Below are 17,381 nucleotides of genomic sequence, written 5' to 3'. Positions count from 1 at the left end.
TTATTCCGTCCCTCACGTGGCAACAGCGGTTCGGCCTGTTTGGAGCTTTAATTGCTCAAGACCCGTTTAGGAGACAGTTTTCTGTAACCTAGCAGATCATTCCGAAATGACTAATAACCACATTTAACACAGGTTGGTTTATCAAAAACAACAACATTCCATCTTTAGAGCTAGTGCACAGATCTATGTGAGTGCACTCAAGGTTAACGGTACGCTGGCTCATATCTTTAAAGACGGAGATGTCTGGCCAACTTCCATGTTGTTCCATGAACTTGCAGCAACTCTTAATTGCATACTTGTTTGATGTTGTTTTTGTGTTTTAGGGATTAAATAATATATATGTTTGGAGGCCAAATTGCTGCACATTTGCCTCTGTCGGCCATTGTATGGTGGCCTCATTACATGGTTTCACGTCAACTTCAGCTGGTGCATTTCACTTTAGAAGAGGAGGCCACGCCGGCTATAACGCAACTAGTAAAAAGTCCTCTTGCATACTTTGCCCAAGCTTGAGTATTAGGAAACAGTGTGTGGGTGTAGGCGTGTGTAAGCATGTTCCTTTTCAGGCAGCGTGACGATATGCATCTTCTGCCGCACATTTTATCTACCTCATGTCTCATGTTGTTTTTCCGCTATTAGGGTTTTAGCTGGGCCTGAAAACACGCCTGAGAAGTTCTCACTTTAACCACCAATTTTTATTTTTAGTGTTGTGTGGTCTACCAATTGAGTTATGCGCCTCTGAAGCTGCATACGTTTGCCACACTCAAGAGGAAATTATTGTACCGTACTTTCATTCACCGGTTTCCTACCTTTGTGTACGTTTACACATTATTATATCCTACTTCATATTGGCCAGTGAATGTGCAGACTCTACTTTTCAGACAGCGTAGGAGTGGATTTGCCTCACAGCAGATAAACTTCCTTCTTCTGTTCACACTCAGGGCTGCTGGGATGCACTTAAATTAAATTATTCTCAGTCTATGACCTGTGTAGAAAGTGCATTGTGTTCTATTATCACTCTAGCCAGAACTGCAGGAAAGACAAAGCATGTCAGAGTGCGCAAGATATTTTTTATTTTATTGAGGTGCCAATTCGATTGCTTCAAAATGAAACACAAAGAACAAAGCAGGAAGTTGCAGCATTCATATCATGCTGAGTTGTTTAAAACTATAGCCCTTAACCTCTGACATAGAGCAATATCCCTTATGTTTTGTTGTTTTCAACATTTAAATGAAGCAAGAAGATGGCAGTTCTAACCATGTAGACACATTTAAAATCTTCCCACCAAAATATCAAAACACACCATGGTGTCACTGACACAACTGTATACTGTATAATCATCAATGAACAAAATACAAAAGCCAAACAGTAACACAACACTCCAACTTCTTAAAATCTGACATTTCTGTCATATGGCAAAATTTGAAAAGTCTCTGAAACTAATGAAATATAAGTGCACACACCCACACCAAAATAGCCCTTTTGCTATCTCGCTTCTCCTTACACGGTTTGCAGGCTGAAAGAGGAACTGCTTCTTGTTTTTATATTTAAACCACCTTATGAAATTTACACACAGTGACAGAAAAGATGTGAGGGAAAACAAAGAACCAGGGAAACAACCAAGTAATGTCAGTATGAGGACTTAGTGGTTTGCACAAATTCTCTGTGCAGACAAAAGAGTCGTTGTGGTTGTCATTTTTGAATGCGGAAGTCCTGTGACATCACAACGCTATGAGGTAATTTCTCACTGGTCGTCGCTTGATGTGACAAGGTTCAACATGGGGGTGGAATGGCGGGAGACTGATTAAAGCCTGGTTATACGTGTGTGTATGTAAAAGAGATGATGCTCTTATGTGAGGAATATATAATTAGTAATAATGGGAGGAGGCAACACACTAATATGAGTTTGAATCAATTGCATTGTGTGGGCAAATTCTTGCGGAACGGGTCAGATGTGTACATGCATGAACTTGTATTGACCCCATTTCGAACATCACACAGACACACACACACACACACACACACACACACACACACACACACACACACACACACACACACACACACACACACACACACACACACACACGCACTAATACGTAGAAACGTTTAATCATATTTACAATTTCCAAAATGAAACTAAAACATGTTGTCTCTTATCTTCATTCATCTCGTCCTACGGCACCTTTCAACTCCCGCAGAGAGATCCCTGAACTGCGGTTACGGAAAGCAGAGAGGCCTTCTTGTGTGTTGCTTTTGTCTGGCTTTCATTACAACGGAAAAGCTGTGTTAAGACCAGGATGCAGCAACAAGAGCAATGTCCAGGTCTACATGCTGGAAATGTTTTTCCCCATATAAGACTTGTGGGCTGCACACACTTAAATCCTCTTTAATATCTAATTTGTTTTTAACGTACACACTTTCATTGTGTTGTTTCCCTTCTTATTATGTTTGTCTTATTTACAGGGGGATTGGGTGACTGTCATAATGTCAAACACACACACATACGCACACCCACCACACATACACTCTTTCTAACTGAGCCAGCGTGATGTTTACTAGCGATGAGTGCAATAAATAAGTCAGCTGACCCAGACATAAGTGACTTTTGCTTCTTTAGTCAGACTTGAAATCAGCAAACCTCAAAATGGAAATGACTATGTCAAAGAAACAATTATTTTGGCTAAATAGTAGCCAGAAGTTGTACACAATGTATTCCACCAACTCCCTGTATTTCTCTCAATTTGAACTTTCCTCCACTCACCCATCAGTCCTCGTCCAGGGTTATTATGGAGCTGTCGTCGAACTGTTCCTGATGAGCAGAGACGAAGGCCTGATGGCTGCCACTGCTTTGGAAGGTCAAAACGGGACGAGAGGCCTTAGCAAGTGGGAGTCCCAGGGAAGACGAACAAGAGAAGGGCATGGGGGACACGGTCGCCTTGATCTTGCTCTTCATTCCTAGCTGACGAGCCTGGTTTGGTTGCTGAAGGGAAGCAACACACTTTTAAAATCTAACACAAAGTTTATATCATGTCCAATTTGCTAAACTATGCACAAAGCGAACAACTATAGGCAATCTTGGTAAACAAGGTAGGAAATACAATGAAAAACTACTGTACATCTAAAGCATTTGTACTGAACACTGAAAACATTCAGTAAAGCTGTATGTGGAAATACTTGATTAAATAAACTAGTTTACATAAAGATCTTTAACTAAATTAATCAGTCAGAAAAATAGTATAATCAGACACTTATAATGGGACAGGTGAATGATCAAATAATCTCTGTCTCGGCCTATTTCTTTTAAACATGTTAAGCTATTGAAGAGCAAGTTGTGCAGTGTTTATTTTTATTCAAGATTTTATTGTGGATGTGAACATTTTAACAAAAAACATTGCATACAAATGTTTAATCCAATGGCGGTAAACATAGACAGACTGTGTATTTCTTTTTAAAGAATAGGAAGAAACAACTACACAGTGCTTGGATATTTGTTTTGCCACTCAAACAATTTGCATGGCAGCGGCCTTATCGAGCACAGTGAGTCACACTGCCAACAACTACACACTTTTAGGCCATGCCGCTAATACAACAAAAGAACGCAAACCGACACAAAGTTCATAGCAATTAGTTTACAAACAATGGCTGGTGAAACATTAACATCTACCCTTGTGCTACTACTATCAAGAAGAAGTGTAAAATATATCATGGTCAGTAGAGATCATGGCTGACATTTACATGTTCCACTGAAAAAACTGTGTTTTATGATAAGACGAAAATATTCAAACTACATGTTAAACTCTAAAAAAACCACCTCCTGTATACATGCTGAGTCACTTCCCCAATCTCTCAAAAATTAAACACACTGACTATGAAAACTGACTGAATTCACACTTTTATACATGATAGTGAACCATAAAGAGTTATTGAAAATGTTTTAATTTGTTTCTAAAAAACAGCAGCAGCTCATGAACTATCAAAGGAACTTATTTACCAACCTGCCCATCTCAGTGCGATTATTGGACAGAAGTTTTTCAAACTTTATCATTGGTAACCAAATCCTCTAAGTGGATTATTTGGGGTAGCCTTCAGTCATATTCTGGTAGCATTGTACTTTGTTCACTAGTGTACTTTTTGTGCTTAACTGGAAGGCTGCAACGCTTCCCTACCACACCCGCTGTATCAGAGATATTTTAAATTTCCTTAACTTGGAGAAAAATAGGCTGACATTGAATGGTTGTTCTGTAAAATTTCAAGACATATAGGGTGCTTTCTTAAAACATGTAAAGGAGACTAATCTACAGTATCGCACTGTTTGAGAAATGGTTAAATTGTGAATGACTGATTAGCATTTTGTTTGCTTTTGTGTATTGCTGCACCATGTTAGGGCCATTCAGAAGTGCAGCTGTCTTTGGCTTCATATCAATATCTGCCTGCATTTATTCGCCTATTTTTTTGGAAAAGAACATTTGATTTGTATTGTATTGGATTTCAGTTAACTGTGTGTTAAAATTTTATTTTATTTTTTTAAAATAACTGGCTTACCTGACGCGGTTGTCTGCTGGCTGTGGCTTTAGCTCCCTCTGGTGGTTGAGACTGCTGTCTATGTGTAGCTGGCTGCAGCCTTGAAGCACAAATCAGTGTCAGATGTTCTGGATTATAAACCTAGATGACAAATGTCGAACCATTGAGCAGGTGCTGACCTGTAGGGATATCGCGGCTGAGAAAGCAGGCCTCGGCTTCTGAGGTGAGGGTAAAGGTTGCTGCTCAGAGAGTGGGGATTGAACACACATTCCTCGTCCATCTGGGTGAAGCAGCCCTGGCAGAAAGGCATGAAGTATGACCCAAATGTGCAACGATAGCACAAATCTGCTTCTGGGCTTCTTTGTAATTGTCTAGGCAGCGTACAGGTCACCTGTATGACCTGCATGGCTTCAGGTGTGGGATCTTGCACTGGCAATGATGGGGTGCAAGGCAACAACAATTCTCTTGAGACCACCGGCTTCAGGAGGAAGGAGAGCGATGCCGAGGGTTGGAGGACATAGTGAGAAAACACAGCTGTGTTGCATACAAAGACACACAGGGCACAAATAATGAGTGTGTGTTGCATAATGTGGTTTCCTTTTTATTAAAACTAAATAAGATTACACTGTTGGCATGTTAAGTTAAAGTACCAATGATTGTCACACACACTGGGTGTGGCAAAATTATTCTCTGCATTTGACCCATCACCCTTGATCACCACCTGGGAGGTGAGGGGAGCAGTGAGCAGCAGCAGTGGCCGCGCCCAGGAATAATGTTTGTGCCCGCAATGACACAAAGATCAGTTAAACCCCCGCCCCAAGTGTTGTAACTCATGCACCTGGGCCTCCAGTTGCCGACCTCTGAGTGGATTCTACCTGCAGCAGGAGGAACATGTCACGACTCTGAAAAACAACATCAAGAAAAAAGGATGCTAACATTTCCTATTTTTCTGTAAGGCCTCAGAGAGTGTTGCCGTTTTACTAATGGTACAGTGAAACCCGGAAATAATTCCCAATTTCCCTGTACGGTATTTAGTTTTTGCACATTTTATTGAAGCCTTATTCCAAAATTAAACACAGTCTTCCCTCGTTTATAGCTGTTAATTGGTTCTGAACATGAAAACTATAAATACATTTCCACTAAGTAGGAATTATTAATTATAAAACAAATATTTTCGGAGCTAATGCAAACATTTTTTTTTAATATTTTGCAAAATTGTAAGAGCCCCCTGAAATAACACCCTTTAGTTACCTTTACACCCTTTTAATCCAATAAAGCAATGCTGCCTGAAGCTGAGCTAATCAGTGGCCACGACACTGAAAACTCCACTCTAATTTAATTGTAAATATGATTGAAAACAATTAATTGGAGACCAGTATTTTTTAGAATTTGCCTTAAAAAAAAATATACTCCAAAGAATCTGTGATCTGGCGAAACATGATGTGGCGAGGGTCAACTACAAATCATTTTTACCTCAAAACTTTTACACACAACACCCAATAATGACAACATGAAATATAGTTTTTGAAACATTTGCCAAGGCATTACAAAAAAATGAAAAAAATAAGTCACGCGGAAAAAAATTCACAGCCTTTGCTCAACACTTTGTTAATGCACCGTTGGCAGCAATTACACTTTGGGCAGTTTCACCCATTCCTCTTTGCATTACCTTTCAAGCTCCATCAGGTTGGATAGAAAGTGTAACAGAATCACTATTTTCCCATTTCTACAGAAATGTAAAAATGGGATTGTAGTGTGCACTCTGGCTGGGTCACTCAAGGACATTTACAGAGTTGTCCTGAAATCACTCCTAGGCTGTTTGTTTCGGGTTGTTGCCTTGGTGAAAGATGACCCGTCGCCTCTCACTGAGGTTAAGAGCGCTTTTATGCAAGGTCTCTATGAACATTGAATTATGTTTTGAAGGTTGATCAGTGGCTGCGTCTGAGCATAATTTTCATCACCATGGCAATTGTGGTCTTCTACACGTGATTTTTTTTATGTTGTCATTGTAGGGTTTTGTGTGTCTTCTTTTTACATTTTATTCCATTTTGGATTATGGCTGTAATAACAGCAGCTATAGTAATTGTGGTCTTCACCTGTAGTGTGTGGCAGAGAGCATGAAACCAGTTGTGGTTGTTCTCCATCTCATCCCAGTCCAGCTGCCAGCAGGTAGTGGGGCGGATCACCAGTGGCAGGCCGTACAACATGCTTTCACACATGCCATCAGCACGCAGGGCCCTGTAAGCACACCCAACCGTGGCCAGTTCAAAACATAACTTTGTCCATAGTTGAACAGGCTAGTATGCACAGTATGAAAACAATAGGGGTCCTTGTTGGTTTCACATCTTGTGTTGCAATCCATGCAAGAGCCTCAAAATAACCTCCCCATTTTGTCTTGTTTTTGTCAACGGTGAGCCAAATATTTCCTCACAAACAATGTCTTGACAACATAACTGGCGACTTGGACATGTTTTTCAGCATCAGAGCAGAGGATATGAGCAGAACACAGTGGACTCTGATGGTGCAAGGACAGGGTTTCATCTCAGAAAGTCTTCCACTGCTGTGCACTAATAAAGAATGGAACCATTCATTGTCAAAGAGGTTTAACAGAGTACAAGCCACAATACATCCATGGTTCACACACACACACACACACACACACACACACACACACACACACACACACACACACACACACACACACACACACACACACACACACACACACACACACACACACACACTTCCTGCTTCCCGCCATAAAGATGATGAAGGGTGGACAAGGACACTTTTTTTCATGCTACTTGAAAACAATGTTACTAGATTAGCACTTGTTCTTACTTGATTGCTCTCATCTTCTGTGGTACTTGGCTCTGATTGGTCGCACCCTTTGAGACAGACATGAAATCACGAATGCTCTCTGTCTTCACACCAAGATGGGGGGACAGTGGGATGAGGGCGGGGCTGATGAGACGCTCCTGCTTGTCGCACTTAATGCACACTAGACAGGAGCCAAAAAGCCATGAGAAACCACAACATTTTTTATTCGTGGTGGGAGAGGAACATACTTGGAATGTGATTCTCCAGTGGGCTGGGCAGAAGAAGGTGGAGGTGTTCCTTGTCCCCGCCTTGCTCTTGAAGCCATGCTTTTAACACAGACTCCATTGCAATCACATTGTTGTCCACCTGCTGCAAGTCCACCAACAACAGATTATCTGCAACAATGTTAATAATTAGATGGCGTTTTCTGACTAAACATGTCACGCAAACTGACATAAAACAGGCAATTATGTTTCTAACCACTAGATGGAGACAGAAGACTTCCCTCACAGTGGACCTCTTCCATTATTTTCCTTTCATTTCCTTCTATTGCTGTCATTCACACACCTAATTGTTCATGCACAGGAGAACTTCCTTCTAGTCACTTCAATAATGAAGTTAGTGATTCACTAATGGTGACTAAGTGAAAGTTGAAAATAAAGAGACACTATTGGTGTGAGACAAGAGACATGGAAAGGAGATGAGAGTATGAAATATTTGAAAATTTTAATTCCATAGAATGTAATACAAAATCTCACAAAACAGAACCACCTATTACTAACTCTGGACTAAAGGGAATAATCCAGAAAGAAATACTTGATCTTTAGTCATATAAAATATATCTGTCACTTTTTGAGGGGTGAACTTGTGGTCTGATCCTATCTGGGTAAAAAACAAAAGAATTAACTAACATTAAGACAATGAACCAACAGCAACATTTCTTCTGATATTCTGCTCCAATTCATTAAAGTTTTCCCTAGAAACAGGAAACCTTGAGATAAGTTGCTCCCAATTCTTGCATTCTCAAATCAAAACATTTGGGAACAAACATATTAGAAGAGAAGCTGGGCATTGAGAGCAAATTCCAAAAGTGAGGAGACAGGGTGTGCCTTGTCATTGTGATGGTAACAGAGAGATCGGAGGAAGAACCTTGGGCGGTAGATCGAGATGGAAGAAACTGAGTTGAAGCAAATCAATAGCAATTCTCCTATGCTGTGGGGCTTGGAGAGTGGGAAAGCAGAGGCGTGGAGTAATAAGCAAGTGAGGGAAAGAAGAATTATTAAAACTGATATACACTCAGCGGCAGGGGAAGGAATTGTAAATCACAGCGAGAAAGACAAGAGAAAGCGTAGGAGATGAGTGCAACATAGCAGGGACGAAGGTAAACGAGAGGTGCCATGATCAGGGTCCGCTTAATTGGGGGCCCCGGGGCTTAAGGTCCCCTCCCACCCCACCCCAAAAAGAACCTCAATAACTACCTCTAAACCTCAATACCCTTCCCCCCCGCCATTTTACTCAACTGAACAGCAACAATGAAAAAATATCAGACATTTTGAAAAATAATTTAGTTCATAAATACATCTCCTTGCGAGTGTAACAGACGCCAGTCAGCTTCAAGAACAGTACGGTCTGGGAGATTACCTGTGCTTTTAGCTCAGTATCCGAACGCGCACCTCTCACACCGGCAAGCTAGGTTCTTGCCCCACTGAAAGAAGTAGGCAAAACAACGCAGCCGAAAGAGAGTACACAATCGCTACACGCAGCAGAGCTTTCTGTGATTGACAGAACACCAATCATTGCATTCTACCATCAAACTCGGGTGCCCCTGATTGGGTGGAGGCCCCTGGGCTTCAGCCCAGATAAGCCCATGCATTAATTCGCCCATGGCTATGATGAAGGTAAAAGGACCGGGCTTCTCTGTAAGACATCCTTTGCACCAGGGGCGGTTCTAGGCATGCTTATATGAGGGGGCAGTCAGAAATGTGAAGGGGGCATCATGTGTACATATCATGCTCCAGCACTTTTTTTTCTGTGCTTATAGTAACGATGCTTTCTTCATTGAAATGGGTCTTTAGCTAAGTGTCCAACCCCAACCTGGAGTAGTGGATTGCACTTTGTCAGGCCTCTACCTTCAGACCTGTCCAACTTGGGTGTCCCACCTGAAGACTAAGCTCCTGCTGGTATAGCTCTTACGGTCACTGAGGCACACAAACCCCCTGACCAAAATAAGGTGGCAATCCATCAGGGGGGGAAACATTAACAGCGCTGCCATATTTCCGACAGGGGAAACAGAAGCAGGCGTCTCGCACCACAGAATACTCTAGCCATGGTTGTGTGCGGTACCAGTCAGGATTGAATGATCTTAATGTTGTACCAAATGCACGCTTTGGTATTGGCTGAGATGGTGCGTTGCCATTTAAGTCACTGGGTAGCTGAGCAGGCTGCTTTGGGGGAGCGCTTGTTGGGGTGACGGAGGGAGCTGGAGCAGGAGAAACAGTGCTTGCTGGTGCTAAAGGTGCAGTATTGCGAGCTGCTGTCCCTGATGTACTAGCAGTAGCATCATTGCTACTACTACATGGAGGAGCAGGACTAGACTTTTTAAATGCTCTGAAAAATGGATGCATTACAGAGCATTAACTTTCTCTTTGTGAGCTGCTGGAAGCTGGAGCAAAAAATAAGTAAGCTTGAACAACAACAGAAAAACCCGCTGTGATTACATGAAGAAAAACAACAACAGTACTGGACGGGGCTTTACGTAGGGGTCTGTCAGACACAGGTCACTTGTCTTCAGTTTGTCACATGCAGTGGACGTGGGCACTAATCTGGGCACAAAATTCATTCACTCCAATGTATGTGTGTTGCCCACTTGCTTGTAAATTGACGAAAACAACAGTGTTTTTGTTTTTAGGTGTCTTGGTCATATCAAATGAAACTTATAATTTGTTTATTACAAAATGCAGATTGAAACATTAAAGGTTGAATATGTAGAATTAAAAGAAAAACAACAGAAAAAGAATTCCAGCAGTCGATTGCCAGACCGTTGCTAAGTAAAACGGGCCGTTGCTAAGGACTCCACTCTGAACAGAGGACGGCAGAGGAGGACTGCTAAGCAGGATATATACCTTATGTTTCATTTTTACCGTCATTAACAGCATCATAAATGACTTGTAGCTTGTTAAAGGGACAGTGGAGGCTCTCTGCCTTCCAAACCACTGCTGCTCAAAGCCTCCGCTGTCACTGCTCTCAAGTCGTAAAAAAAAAAAAAAAAAAAGGAACTCCGTAGCACCGAAACTCCGCGACGATAAACGTGTTTATGACAGATAAGACGACACAAATACACCCATCCTAACAAGTATATGATAAATGTAGACAACTTTTCCTTTTCTTTTACTTTCATACTGCAACAGTGATTGGATGTTTACTGAAGGCTGAGGGGTGTGTGCGGGTGTGTGTCTGCTGCGCAGCCTGTGGAATGTTGAATACACGCACAGCGGAGGGAGGGATGAGAGGGAAGCCGACAGTACTATATCGTGTGTGTCCCTTTTTCGGCGGATTTTTCCGCTCGCGCAGATAATTTTGTCAACTTGTAATGTAATTTTGTGAGTTTATTTAAATTTGCTTTCTCAAATTTAGATTTGAGGGGGCAAGACATTTATTTAAGGGGGCTCTGCCCCCTCTTGCCCCTGCGTAGAGCCGGCCATGCTTTGCACGAAGTTCTGATTAAGCAGGATCGGTTAGAAAATTGAATTCAAAAGCACACAGCTAAAATATTAAAGAAGTATCTTTAGGGCATCCTTGCGAATGTTCTTGAGTGGCCCGGCAAGAGCCAACAATTGAATCCCGTTGAACATTTCTGGAACACCTGTGCACTGACACTTCCTATCCATTCTGATGGAGCTTCATAGGTGAGACAAAGAGGAATGGGTGAAACTGCCCTAAGTGTGTCCAGCGAGTGGCGTCATATTCAAAAAGACTTGAGGCTGTAATTATATCCAAAGGGTAAACAATCAACACATTTTAAGCAAAGACTGTGAATACTTATTGTCATGATCTGGCAGCTCTGATGCTGCCTGTCTGCTTTTTGTTACAGTGCCTTTTTTTTGGTTCACAGGGCTGAGCCTCTTTCGCCCACACCTGTAACCCATTTCCTCCTGCCTTCTTAAGCTCTCCAGTCCATTCATTCGTCGACAGTAGATTCCTGATGATTCATCCTTTCAGTCAAGTTCATCTCATTTGCTTTGGCTGCACTCACGCTTCTCGTTTTTGTTGCTCTGACCCGGCGTTTCCATGTAGTGTTAACTGTTTTCTCTCCACACCTTTTGTGTGCGATTCCTGTTTCTCCACACCTTTTGAGTGCATCCTTAGTTATTTTTCCTCACTCTTTTTGAGTGAGCTTTGTGTTATAATTCTAATTTTTTCTCTGCGTCGGGGTCTGACTCCAGCAAAGCCGATCGTGACACTAATGCAAACCTGATTTTGTCGTTTTTATTTGTATTTTAATTAACCTGCAAATATTTCAAAAAGCTTTTTTTACATTGTCATAATGACGTGTTGTGTGTACAATTTTAAAGGGGACCTAAGATAAAAATTTATTTTTTCTGAGTTACAAATGTTAAATTGTTGGATACTGGTCTCACACAATGCCAAAGTGCCAAATGATGAGGTTCATACATTTGGGCGTGAGCTTGCACGCAACTTTTGATGCCTCTGTTTGTGTCAGGCTTGGGCTGTGGATGTTTGTGCTTCCTCGATGCAAGGATGATGTGGGACGAGTCAGGCATGAATGTAAGTACATGGTTTATTAAATAAACAAACACTATAATCAAAAATAATCAAACTAAGGGTGCTCACAAGGAGGTATAAAACTTAGCTACAAAATATAAACAGGAAACAAAAACACTTGCTCGATTGGCATGAATGAACTATGAACAGACAAAACAAAACTAGCATTGTGGCATAAATACATAAACTTACTCGGCATGAAACTGTGGGCGAGGACGTGAAGGTTTGAACAGCATGGATAGGGTGCGTGCGAGTGTGAGGATCCCAGGACGAAGACAAGAAAAAGAGTGACTTAAATAACTGTGATGATTAGTGAAAACAGGTGAGGCTGAGAACAGGGACGTGACAGGTGAAAACTAATGAGGTTGGCATGGAAACAAACAAAACCAGGAAGTGCAAAACGTGACTAATTGTCCAAAATCAAAAACATAACATGACAAAACATGATCCATATGTGTGACAGAGCCCCCCCGTTAAAGACAGCTCCCAAATGTCCAAAACAAAAAACAAAACAAAACTATGATCGAGAGTCATGGGAGGGCGGGAGGAGGACATGGCGGTGGATCGCCAAACCACGTGTCCCCGTATCCAACGGGGCAAGGTCAGGTGACCGAGGTGGGCGACCTGGGAACGGCCATATCCGTGGCCGACCCCCTTGGCGTGGCGGACGACCACGTAGTGGCCACAACTGTGGGCGACGAGGAGGGCGTGGCGGTCGGCGTGGACTTGGGCTTGGCGGTTGGCGTGGACTAGGGCTTGGCGGTCGGCGTGGACTAGGGTTTGGCGGTTGGCGTGGACTAGGGCTTGGCGGTCGGCGTGGACTTAAGCTTGGCGGTCGGCATGGACTTGAGCTTGGACTTGGACTTGGTCGTGGACCGGTACTTGGTCGTGGAGCTGCCACTGGCGGCGCTTGGCTTCGTGGAGCCGCCACTGGCGGCGCTTGGCTTCGTGGAGCCGCCACTGGCGGCGCTTGGCTTCGTGGAGCCGCCACTGGCGGCGCTTGGCTTCGTGGAGCTGCCACTGGCGGCGCTTGGCTTCGTGGAGCTAAAACTGGCGGCGCTTGGCTTCGTGGAGCTGACACCGGCGGCGCTTGGCTTCGTGGAGCTGACACCGGCGGCGCTTGGCTTCGTGGAGCTGACACTGGCGGCGCTTGGCTTCGTGGAGCTGACACTGGCGGCGCTTGGCTTCGTGGAGCTAAAACTGGCGGCGCTTGGCTTCGTGGAGCTGACACTGGCGGCGCTTGGCTTCGTGGAGCTGACACTGGCGGCGCTTGGCTTCGTGGAGCTGACACTGGCGGCGCTTAGCTTCGTGGAGCTGACACTGGCGGCGCTTGGCTTCGTGGAGCTGGCACTGGCGGCGCTTGGCGTCTTGGAGCTGGCACTGGTACCAGCCGTGGACGTAGACGAGGACTTTGACGTGGAGCAGGTTGTGGCGCTAGCCATTGACTTGGACTTGGTGCTAGCATCGGACTTGGTCTTGGGCTTTGGCGTGGACTTGGGCTTTGGCGTGGACTTGGGCGTGGACGTGGAGCTGGACGTGGAGCTGGACGTGGAGCTGGACGTGGACTTTGACGTGGAGCAGGTTGTGGCGCTAGCCATTGACTTGGACTTGGTGCTAGCATCGGACTTGGTCTTGGGCTTTGGCGTGGACTTGGGCTTTGGCGTGGACTTGGGCGTGGACGTGGAGCTGGACGTGGAGCTGGACGTGGACTTGGTCTTGGAGCTGGAAGCTGCGGCTTAACCGGCTGAAAAACTGGAGGTGGGGGACGTGCTGGTCCGGGCAGAACCAACCCACAAGCTCCCAGCCCCAGCCCCCCCCTCAAGGAGTGGCTGCCAGACACTATCACCATGATCTGGAACTGTCTTTTGGGGAGGGCGGAGGGAGGTAAGGAGGAGGGCAGAATCTTCCCCTTTAAATTCTCTAAATTGTCCTTTTCTTTTATTTGTCTTAGTTTGATTTTTGGAAAACAAATTATTGTGGCTTGGGGGGGGCTTGAGTCCTGGGGGGCGTGGCATGAACTTTGGATTCATTTTGACTATCTGCAGAAAAAAAAAGTGTGCCTTGGGAGGGGAGGAAAAGCCGCACGGTGCGAACCTGTCAGACAGCGCTGAGGGACAAGTCCTGTCCCTCTTCTGCGCGTGCCTGTGCGCTGCTCCGGACCGCCGCCGGGGCGCTCGCGTCCCAGGTGGTGTGTCGTCACCACGCGATGAGCCAGGTGCTGGGGAGGACATCCGGCTGACCCGTGAGTGGGGGCGGAAGCGGTCCTCTGCATCCGCCACTTTCGCCAGAAGTTGGCTCCATGCTTCCACCGCGCCGGGAGGAAGCTCTTCATCGCTCAACTCCTCTTCGTCCTCGTGCGCCCATGGCTGAGCGTCCGCGACGAGCCGGAGGAACATCTCCTGCTTGTCCGCTTCCGTGAGGAATATTTCTTCCACATCGTTTGCGAGGAAGCCCTTTTGCTGGGATCCTTCTGTCAGGCTTGGGCTGTGGATGTTTGTGCTTCCTCGATGCAAGGATGATGTGGGACGAGTCAGGCATGAATGTAAGTACACGGTTTACAAAAATAATCAAACTAAGGGTGCTCACAAGAAGGTATAAAACTTAGCTACAAAATATAAACAGGAAACTAAAACACTTGCTCGATTGGCATGAATGAACTATGAACAGACAGAACAATACTAGCACTGTGGCATAAATACATAAACTTACTCGGCATGAAACTGTGGGCGAGGACGTGAAGGTTTGAACAGCATGGATAGGGTGCGTGCGAGTGTGAGGATCCCAGGACGAAGACAAGAAAAAGAGTGACTTAAATAGCTGTGATGATTAGTGAAAACAGGTGAGGCTGAGAACAGGGACGTGACAGGTGAAAACTAATGAGGTTGGCATGGAAACAAACAAAACCAGGAAGTGCAAAACGTGACTAATTGTCCAAAATCAAAAACATAACATGGCAAAATATGATCCAAATGTGAGACAGTTTGCAGGATTTTGGAGTTGCGAATTAGTGACATCGCTGATTGACGGTTTTAATGTGGGCATTACTCGTATGCCAACTGCAGAGCTAAAAAATGTCTAAAAAATAAATATATTTGTGTTTATTTGTCTATGTGGACCATTACGAAATTGGATTATCCGCCAAACGTCAACGCAAAAAGAAGGCGACATTACTACTTGGTTGGAAGAAAGACGCTTTTTTACGCATCTCTGGACTCTATCGATGGGAGAGTGGACAGGTATACCTAATTTGTGACTGGGTGAATCTATATACTGTTTATAAAGACTTTCTCTACCGTGTCTGAAAAAAAAAGTAATAGAAGTGACGTTTGTCTTCAAGATATATATCTACTAATATACATTATTATTATATATCTAACAGTGTACATTGTCAAAAGAAAAATTAATACTTTTGGAGTGGGTGGGGCGTGGTTTCATTAGCAATTTGCGAACGTCTCCAAAAACAAACATTTGTCCGACATTCCCAGAAAGTGGTATAAGACTATACCATAAAATGTGGGAAAAGTGAAGCACTGTGAATACAGTGCACTGTATAAATATTAATGTAGTATTCACTTGAACTATTTGTTATTACCATTGTCTGTGATCTGTGAGTTCATTAGCATGTGTGTGTTTATCTGCATACCTAAGGGGAATACATACACCACCCTTTGTTCAGTGGCCTTATGAAGCAACAACACACTACACAACAGCCATGTCAGTCTGCATGCCGCTCTGCATGGACTTCAGTGGTGACTAGTTCATTGATGTTGTTTGAGATTGTGACAAATAGCACATTGATCATCTGGCCCGTAACAAGGCCACTCCACACACTAGCAGCTGTGTGACCTAAATGCCTCGCGGGCACAATTGCTTTTTGGCAGGCATTTGACGCATACTTTTAAAGGGTAAAAATGGGAAAGGGTAAAATGAGAAAGGAGAAAATGGTACTCAAGATTAAATAGAAGGGAATGGGCAACAGCATACACAAATGTTGGCAGGTATCAGGTGTGATATGGAAAGAGCAGTGTGAAAGCAAGCGAACAAGTGCTGGGATTCAGACAGAGGACGAATTTTTACAGGAAGTGGAAGGGCTGTGCAGACAGGATTCACAGAGCCGTTTGACAGAGAAGATTTACAGGGAAGGAGGAGTACACAAGGAATTAAAGATAACAAGCAAGCCTTTTTGGAATTCTGAACAGGCCATGAAATAACATGAGTCACAATCTTTCTCTCAGTGGACACAGCAGTTTAAAAAATATAGAATATATCAATAAAGAAATTGCAAGGCTGACAGAAAGTATAAGCCTTCATTCTTCAACTGATTTTACAGCCTATATATCTTAAGTGTTTGCAGTGCAATCTTTATCTGCGTCAACACGTGCGGTGGCTGTGGTCGCGTCCACTAGAAGCTGGAAGTTTCCTTCGAAGCTCTTGAAACCACTGCTCAATAAAGCAGACTAGCAGATTGCCTGTGACAACTAAGAGAAAAATATAAAAAGAAAAATCAACCACAAGGTGAGCAGGAAAGTCTGGAAAGTGTTGTTACTTTGAAGCAATTAGTGAAAAAGTAGGAATTGCATCTATCAGTACCCACAAAAGGACAGGAGGCAGCTCACAAATATTTCCGTCTACATGAAGACTGAAAGATTACAGACAAGACTTTGTAGGTGCCTTTGTGGTCGCTTTGTTTAGTTCAGTAAACAAGCAAAGTTAAATGTGTGTTTTAATAAGGCAGGAATCCACTGTTGCAGTTGCAAAGATGGGTTCTAAGTGCACATAGCAGGTGATAACTAACACACCTTCATACTGCTCTGCAGGTCTCAAGTGTTTTCATCATACAATACTGTACAAGAACAACATAAAACCAATTTACTGACGGTGACTGTGAGTCAGCAAGTCAAAACACTCACTATTCCTGAAGCTCAAAGCAGATTTGTTTTGTGTATGCTGATCCATGCACATGCGTGGGTCGGAAAGATGGTATAAGTGTTCCAAAGACATGGGAAACAATTCATTGTCCCCCAAAAAACAGAGTTATTTGAGATGGCAGTCACTATGATGAAAAGGCAAATTTATTAAATGCAGGCAGTGCCAGGCTCCATGTTGTTACCCCAAATTTGGCTATTCAGCTGGCGTTGAGTTCAAATCTTGTGAGACAACTACTTTTGCAGGAATTTGTTAAAACCCTAGAGTGCTCCTGAAGAAGAACTTGGACCACTGTAAACACATTGGCATATCTGAGCATTGATATTTTAACC

General features: G+C 43.6%; 1 protein-coding gene across 12 annotated transcripts in view; it reads right to left on the bottom strand.

The window, feature by feature from the left end:
- Positions 1-1,047: 1,047 nt before the first annotated feature.
- The window catches only part of m1ap (meiosis 1 associated protein), a 92,399-nt gene continuing 76,065 nt past the window's right edge, over positions 1,048-17,381 (bottom strand). For 11 of the 12 annotated variants that reach the window (XM_061912525.1, XM_061912523.1, XM_061912528.1 and 8 more), the window contains 8 exons: positions 7,590-7,736; positions 7,363-7,522; positions 6,618-6,759; positions 5,360-5,423; positions 4,913-5,055; positions 4,701-4,816; positions 4,543-4,621; positions 1,048-2,980 (listed from right to left, as the gene is read on the bottom strand). In XM_061912525.1, the coding sequence (XP_061768509.1) occupies positions 2,765-2,980; positions 4,543-4,621; positions 4,701-4,816; positions 4,913-5,055; positions 5,360-5,423; positions 6,618-6,759; positions 7,363-7,522; positions 7,590-7,736 (1,067 nt within the window). In that variant the 3' untranslated portion in view covers positions 1,048-2,764. The remainder of the gene's footprint in view (positions 2,981-4,542; positions 4,622-4,700; positions 4,817-4,912; positions 5,056-5,359; positions 5,424-6,617; positions 6,760-7,362; positions 7,523-7,589; positions 7,737-17,381) is intronic. The other variant, XM_061912526.1, reaches the window with a different exon arrangement.

This window comes from Nerophis ophidion, linkage group LG10 (genome assembly GCF_033978795.1).
Source record: "Nerophis ophidion isolate RoL-2023_Sa linkage group LG10, RoL_Noph_v1.0, whole genome shotgun sequence".
NCBI classification, from domain to species: Eukaryota; Metazoa; Chordata; class Actinopteri; order Syngnathiformes; family Syngnathidae; genus Nerophis; species Nerophis ophidion.
Note: the sequence above shows the minus strand (reverse complement) of the source record. Positions and strands in the feature narration are given on the sequence as shown.